The sequence below is a fragment of the Mytilus trossulus genome, chromosome 13 (genome assembly GCF_036588685.1).
Source record: "Mytilus trossulus isolate FHL-02 chromosome 13, PNRI_Mtr1.1.1.hap1, whole genome shotgun sequence".
Classification (NCBI taxonomy): domain Eukaryota; kingdom Metazoa; phylum Mollusca; class Bivalvia; order Mytilida; family Mytilidae; genus Mytilus; species Mytilus trossulus.
The window spans coordinates 32,656,406-32,665,243 of NC_086385.1; the positions used below are offsets into that span (position 1 = coordinate 32,656,406).

Genomic DNA, 8,838 nt, shown 5'->3' on the forward strand with positions numbered 1-8,838 from the left:
TTCTGAAGGAATCTACATAGAATTTAGTTACTTTGTATTATAGCCGGGGAAAACGTACGGTGACCCTTTTTTCTGTTGATATTCTCAAAGCATGTTCTAAAAGCTATTTTTTTTTATTTTACAATTCTATGATTCAGTTAAGCTTCTAATCACACTACGATATCTTTACCCCTGTATTATTGAATATATCATTTGATCAAAAATATCACTTGGTGTAAATTAACCAATTATCAGAATTGACGAACAGACACCATTGATGCCTTGATTTGTATTTCAGTACAACAAATACCAAACACTGATTTTGTTTGGATATTGAATTGTCATGGCAACATTTAATCAAAATTCATTCATAAAACAACAACAAGTGTTACAACAACAGTACACAACCAAAACATTTGTCAATCAATAAAATGATTATAGATTGAACTGATAATTATATCACAGCTGGGCGATCCATAGCTGGTGTACTGAATGGCGGTCCATTCAGCAATATTTCAGAATAAGCAGCTGGGCTATCCTGGGTCTGCATCAAATGAAGTAAATTTCGCCAAAATTATCATTCGGACTTAAGTACAGAATGAGAATCCGCCACAAAATTTACCCATGACAATTCAGTTATCTCCAATTCTACGATCAACTTTTCAACAACATTAAAACAATCAAAATAATAAAAGATATTGCGAATTCAACATTTTTATAACAACCAAATTTCATAAAATACATGTATTTTCATCCATTATCAGTATGAACTGTGTTTATTTTAAATTAAAGCTGATCGTGAGGAAATACAACACAATGTGGATACTTTATGAATGTTTCTAATGCTGCCTGAATTTGATTCAAGAAAATATAATTTCAATTAAGAATGCTTGACCATATAAGCGAACAATTTGGGAGCATGCGAGACAGAATTGCTATTGTGAATTTAATGTTATATAGCAGAGCACCACATGTTACATTTCCTATGTCATTTCCACCACAATGCAATATCAACGCATGTGGAATTTTGTTGCATAAATTAATGATGCTGTTACCTGTGCCAACAACATCGTCCCATTTCATACCAGATTTGCCTGCTCATCGCAAAAAACAATTATTATTTTTCAAAAGACCTAAATTACTACCTGAAGGTCTGTTTTCCGAGTGATCACGAGCACTGCATATTATTGACGAACCAATAATCTATATTTCATTACTAAGACAAGCTGAAATTATAAGTTATTTGGTTAGCTCAATTCTTATAAAACGTTTAAAGGATGCACATTTCCAACGACCTAAAGTCATAATTTCTTTATCAGTATGACCGTTCATAGCAAAATGTGTAGCTGCTTCTATTCGAAATAAATGCGTGTTGTACTCATTTGGATTACAATCAATAAATTTCATGGTCTTGCATAGTACACTAGAAAATTGATATCGTGTTACACCGGTTTTGTTAAAATTAAAAAAAGGGGTCCATTGATTTGGTGTCTGATTGAAATAAATTGTAATAACAATCTCACTGGGCAAATATCTACATGATTAAAACTTTCAACTGTTAATGTTGTAGATAAACCTTTTTGGTCTGTTTTCGAAAAGGGAAATTGTGATATATGCAGATTGTGAATGATGTGAAACATTGACATAATCATTTTCAATGACATGTTGCGTATTTCTATTAATTGTAATTTCACCGATTCTAAAAAATGCAAAACATGCTAATGAAAACATGGATCTAAATAACGTCCAAGCGTATACTGAAGAACAGACAAATTGCAACGAGTTTATTAATCGATCTAATATTTCTAAAGTTATAGGTTTGCGACTATCCACTACGCCATATAAGTTGTCCATTCCTTTCAACATTTTTTGTATAATGAACGATGAAGTCAAATAAGTGATCTCATTTATTCGTAAATAGTAGCTTAAACCTGACAATTACACCTTAACCGTTGCAGGGGCATATCCTAATTTTGACAAATAAGCAACATAATTTACTAAATGCGAAATATTGGGCGGCCATGTATTTCCTAAACCTTTTAATCTAAATGAAACAAATGAAGTCAGTCCATTGTTATACGTTTTCCATGTATTCTGAGAATTCGATGCGTCCAATAACTTTGCTATTTCTGGTATAAAATGTTCCAAAATTCCTCTGGAATTGTAGCTGGATGTGTATCTGCTGTTAGAGCCAGACTTTTGAATTTCTAAAATTTGTTTACGAGAAATACAATCTGCAATTATATTTGTATAACCAGGAATGAACTGTGCTTTAATTTGAAAATTGCCTAATAATGACCAATGTACTATGTGTCTAACAAGGTTCAGAATTCGTATAGATTTTGACGTCTTCTTATTTAAAATTTCAACACCGGCATTATTATCCGAATTAAATAAAATTTTCTTTTTTTTAAAAGGTTACCCCATAAGTAAACAGATAGTGCAATAGGTATCATTTCTAAATATGATATATCCCTGAGAACTTCAGTACCAGACCATTCTACATGCCATTTAAGAAAAGCCCATTAACCTTGAAAATAGCAGCCACACCCTTTTGTTGAACCACCAGCGCTGTCAGTAAATAGTTTTAAAACTGAATTTGAAGTCCAATCAATGTCGAGCATGTAACTAATACCATTAAATTTGTTTAAAAACAATTCCCATACCAATAAGTCTTGATACATGCCTTTTGTGAATCTGACATAATGATGTGGCTTCTTTGCGTGACTACTTGCCAAATAAATTCGTCTGCTAAATGCTCTGCCTGCAGGTAGAGCTTTTGCACAAAAAGCTAATGACCCACACAAAGATTGTAGATTCCTTAAAGTTATCTTTTTCTTACCCAATACCAATTTAATTTTTGACTTTAACTTCAATACTTTGTCCTCCGGAATTTGTATCAGCATTTTTCTGTGTCTATAAGCAAACCTAAATAACTAAGTTTTGTTGTCGGGCATTCTGTTTTTTCATGTGCAATTGGGACTTCAAGACGACAACTCTATCAAAACTATTCATCAGATTTTTACAATCCTCAGTATTGCTTTTACCAGCAATTAAAATTCATCCAAATAATGATCAAGATTATCTGAATTGGACTCATTCATGACAGCCCATTGAATAAAAGTTGATTTTTTTTTCGAATAAGCAATTTGATTCTGAGTACCCCATAGGCAATGATTTATCTATGAAATAATATTCATTTAGTTTAAACCCTTATAGATCAAAGTCCCCTGGATAAATTTTTAACAATCTGAAGGCGGGTTTAATGTCCTTTTTTCCAATTTCAACATTTGAACCCAATCTTTTAATCATATCAATAGCATTGTCAAAAGATGAATACTTAATTGTAGTAAATTTTTCATCAATAAAGTCGTTTACACTCAAATTTGGCGAAAAAGATAAGTGCGTAATCAATCTAAATCCACCCGTTTTCTTAGATATAGGTCTAGTCAAAAAAGGACCAGCTATGCGACCATTTTTTAGTTCACTCATGACTTTTTCCCATGCCACTCCAGGATTTTCGATGACTGAATATAAAAAATGTTATTCAATCCTACATCGGGGTCCAAAATTATTTCACCTAAAACCTTCAGAAAATTCATTGCATAATATCATTGCATCATGTTGATTTGGGTAATTGAAAAGAAGTTTATTTAATTCTGTGATATTGATCGGAGTAAAGCCAAGACACCATATGTCCAACGGATCAATTAAAGATTCGGAAAAATATAAATTTAATTGTTAAATCTTTGTGATGCGGCCATTCGAAGGGCAGGGAATCTGCTTCCTCGATGTCTAAATCCTTTATTCGAATTTGCTCCTCTTTGAAAATGTGTCTGACTTCTCGGTGCAAAATTCCTAGCAACTCTTGTTGTATTTTGATATGTGGCTCAGGCAGCATGTTGCGACCGTTAAATTGCATTGACTTTTACTACTCGGCTGTCACATGCTCCAATTAGCATAATAATAGTAAATGACGACTCGATTTGTCGAGTCTCAATACATGTATATGTTAATTCAATAAATGAAATAAATTTCTATTGAATTAAATTCTATTATAATCCATACAAAATATGTCATCGTTTCACAACCTGTAGCTTGAAAAAAAGCTCAAGACCTATCTTTTTTATTATATTTTTGAACATACATGTATATCAATATATACTACGTTTTGGCAAAGTATGAACAATTTATATCATGTTTTTAATATCATTTTTTATTATCGGTTCTTTAAATAAACATATTCTAAAGATTACCACTTCAACATTATAATTATATATTTGAATATTATATTAAATGGTATTATATTAAATGGTATTATATTGTTTTGTATATCAGATTAAAATCAAACTAAATATTACTTTTAAATGTATATACATTTATGCACATTCATGGTTCTACACTCTGTGACAGCCGATACCTGAATCCTTGCTGTACACATAGTTCTGCTTTCCCCAACTGTTTTTGACGCCTTTACACTTATTTCTTTGTATGTTTGATGTGTACTTGTCGATATGTTATTTTCATTCATAAATTAGGCCTTTAGTTGTCTCGTTTGCATTGTGCTACGCTTTGGCTTTTGGGTCTTTTATTGCCGACAATTGTTTTGATCTTTGTTCATTATTGAAGACCATACAGTAACATATACAATGTAGTTATAATTTCAATTGTTTTTCTTCAGATGAATGTAGGTATCCATTCCGAACAATAGGAGATAGCTGTTACTTTATCAGCAAGGAGAAAGCGACCCCAGATCAAGCATTTGTAAGTTAATAAATCATGTTTAGATATATAAGGAAACAATTATTTAAGGCTCTTAACCTCTGTTAAGATTGAAATTCTACGATTGTGTGTTAGTAAGGGAGGATCAAGAATCCGAGGAAAAGAGAGCGGGCATAATATTAAATATCACAGAAATGGCTTACATACACAAGTACATATCTCATTTGCAATCACGTTGTATTGTTAAGGGAAAAATTAAGCTTCTCAATGATCAAAATGTGATTTGTCAAACTGCTATATATACAACCATTTTTTCCAAGAATGAAATTGGTTTTTGAAATTTTTATATTTTTTTCAAAGGGTCAAAGTAACTATTTCTCAAAATTTTAAAAAACTTAACGAGCCAAATTAATTTTCTTCTAGGTGTTGGGTAACACGTGCACACGTTAGCAGCTTGCGTATTGTTTTCATTAAACATTATAATTTTCAAAAGGATGTTCAATGTTTGCATTTCAAATTAAAAATATTATTTTCTCTAGGCATTGTGTGTACGACATGGTGCATATCTTGCAAATTTTGAGACTTTAGAAGAGGCCATGCTGATGAAGTATGAACTTCAACAAATGAAAACAGGTAAACCATCATAAAAGTTGTAAAATTTTACTAACATTATCACATTTAAAAAAATAAAGTATAAGTGCCAATGAAACATTTATCCATAATAGACAAACGAAGACGAAATAACAGCTATAGGTTAACGTTCGACCTTCAACTATGAACAAAATCAATACTGTTTGGTATCCTATAAAATGATTTGGAATGGTAGATGGGTAAGGACGCACGATAAAAACAACCGCATGAATTATGCTAAAAATCAATTTTTAAGATATGGCGGAAAGTAACAGACGACATCCATTGCATTATAGTATAAGTATTTGGAAATTGGTGTTGTTGTTACTCGTTTTGGTAAGCGGCTTAATTAGGTCTTTTCACTTTTCCGTGGAAAGACCTATTGGATTTCTTCTGATTATTATTATTTTTTTGTTTTTTTTCTTCCGCCTAATTTTTTTCCTACGCTGTTTTTTTTTGTTTCGCAAGATGTCGCTTAGATTTTTTGAATATGATATCGAACAGTTTATACGCTTTTGAAACCAATTCTGCTTAACCGAATACTTTCCCATATAAGAGTTATCTCCCCGAACACTGTTTCCTTGTTATCTCTAAGGCTTCGCAACCGTATAAGAAACCGACAAATTCATTTTTCCAAATAGCTCGTTATATCCTCAGGATGTTCTGTTTTATTTTCACCGAAGCTATCCGGAGACTCCATATGAGAGTTATCCTCCCTTTTATATATTATATAAGTGATATGCTCTTCTAACTGGACAACCATAAGTGATAGAGACCTAGGGTCTTTTGATTTAAGATCCTTGGTTCAAAAATATGAAAATTAAGGTCAATGTCAAAGGTCAATGTCAAATTCTAAATTTTGATTTTGGCTTATTTTCACTCATTTTCATTAACTTTATAAGATTTCGACAAATTATTTTTACTAAATTGTTAATTTCGACATGTTGTAACTTAACAATTTTGATTGGAAGGGTGCGAAGACAATAAATGGGAGTTTTTGCCCTTTTTATATTTAGAATTATGCGTCAAGTGATATTACTCATGAACCATACGTAATACAGACCTAGGGTCTTTTGATTTGGAATCCTTGATTTATGACCTTAAAATTGAGGTCAAGGTCATAGGTTAATTGGACGTTCTAGATTTTGACCTTTGCTTGAAATTCACAATTTTATACATCATTAAGCCATAGGAACTGACATTTTCAACTGAATTTTAATATTTTCATATCAAAATAGATACTTATTGGTGAAAAGTTTTTAATTATGTCAATATTTCTCCTCAAATTTATATAAATCAAATATTATTTATAAACGTTCACTCCTTAGTTTAGATTAAGTATTTCATTACGAGTTATAATGTGAAACTATACCAGAAATGGTGTATCGTGTTACAATAAAGTATAGACATATTATTTCAATAAAAAAAAGTTGAAAGGAAAATGAAACAAAAAAATAATAGTTCCTAAAGAAATGTAAATTGTTAAAGAATCAATATTTGTTTAGAAAATTAGAATATGCCCCTTAATACATTGTATAACTGCGGATTTGGAGTGTTCAACCATATTTATTAACAGATTTTTGTCTTTTACCATATAGCTGCTTGTAAACATATTCATGTGCTAATATAGCTTGGTTTAAACAGTACCTGAACGCACTTAAAGTGATACTAAAACACAATTAAAGGTTCATTATCAGGCTACATAGCAACTATCTTGTTTGTTTGTGTTTTTTTTTAAATTTAAAACAAGTTTCTATAATTGCAAATAGCGTGTAAATAGAAACTTGATTCAGCTGGATTTAAAACCAAACCTACATTTTATTCAAAAAATAAAATGTATCTTTTGGAACATCTTGAACTTTTAAAAGCCAAGTGAATACTATAGTTTTGTTATTTCTTAATTAAAAAAAATATGTTTTAATTGTAGTTTTCAATGAAATGTACATTATTTTTAAGTTTTTCTAAACATTATAACTTGTCATTTAATTTAATAATTTTGCTAGGCAATACTTACTGGTTCAAAAGTATGCTTATACTCTATTGTTTTAATGCTCATGCCATCTTTTGATATTTGCTCTAATTATAAATGCAAAACTGAAATATAACTTCAACAAAGCGATAACTTCTCGAACCCGAGCTGCAGCTAGCTCTTTTACAAAAATGTGTACTAGTTCTAAATCAGTAAAAATTGACGACCTACTTAACCCCAAAACATTTTTAAAAATGAACTAAAATTAAAGAAAAACATTATTACTACATACACAGTATTAAAGAAACATGCGAAAGGAATGTACGTGACATTTTTTTAAATCAAATAGATATTGTAATTGTTTTCATCATAGTTTTATTGTTAAGGATGTTTGCCTGTCATGATTTTTTTTATCAGATTTGTGAAAAACTGGTTTAGCCATTTGTATGTCTTGAAATTGTTGGCGATTGACCTCATTTTTCTTTTTGAATCTTAAACATGTACATGTATTATTATAAGCTTTTTTTTAAATTCTTATAAGATCCTTGTTTTTTTATAGCTTTTGATAACTTAAACTAATAAATGATAAATATATTAATAATTTGTTTTGTACTTTTGTTTCCTTTATTTATACCCTATCAATATATATAGTGTTATGAAAAGTTATTTTGAAACTGAGTACCAAACATTCTTAAGGTTATTATTGACCTCATTTTAGGATTGTCAAGGTATGAAATTTACTCGTATCTGTTTTCCAGGTTTACACTTTCATTTTGGAGGGCGGAACATAAACAGATATATCCCTCGCGGAGACTGGAGATGGATACAAAACGGCAAATTGATCAAGATGAAATACAAAGCGTTTGGTAACGGACAACCAGACGGATCAAATGCTGGCCCACAAGACTGTATAATGTTTTATGCCGGAGAAAGATATATCTGGCACGATATATACTGTGACCATCCTTCATGGAGTAGTGGTTATATTTGTGAAAAGTGATAAAATAATTTAAAAAAAATATGTTGATGATTACTAGGGTGCACACAATCAATTCTTGTATTTCAATGGCCAAAGAGGTTTTCCGTTTTCTTCATTGATCTGTCTAATGTTCGTAGTTTTTAAATGATTCAGACTTGTACCTTATATCTATAAACAGGCGGAAGTGTAATGATTACCAATGAGACATATATATTATAAAGACCATAGTATGACGTAGTTTGAACCGAATATAGATAACCGTATGATCGAATAAAACAACGATAAAATATGAAGAGAAGAGGTGGTATGATTGCCAATGAGACAACTGTCCACAAGATACTAAAACCCATAACACAGAGTAAGTTATGAAAGCGCATGCACCATATTTGTATGTGGGATCAAGTTGTTTTTCTTTATCAAATTCATATTTGAACATATGATACTGATCATAAAACACATAACGACTATCTGAGTTATTTTACTTTGTGTGAAATGAAACGTTACGTAGTCTAAAGAATAAAAACAACTTTCTAATAAATTTAGATATTTGTTCATTGTA

General features: G+C 30.8%; 1 protein-coding gene across 1 annotated transcript; it reads left to right on the forward strand.

The window, feature by feature from the left end:
- Nucleotides 1-898: 898 nt before the first annotated feature.
- Nucleotides 899-8,330, forward strand: LOC134694281 (perlucin-like protein). Its single transcript, XM_063555285.1, has 4 exons — nt 899-1,130; nt 4,661-4,743; nt 5,241-5,334; nt 8,059-8,330. The coding sequence occupies exons 1-4, from the start codon at nt 899-901 to the stop codon at nt 8,298-8,300; spliced, it is 651 nt and encodes a 216-aa protein (XP_063411355.1). The 3' UTR covers nt 8,301-8,330.
- Nucleotides 8,331-8,838: the final 508 nt, after the last annotated feature.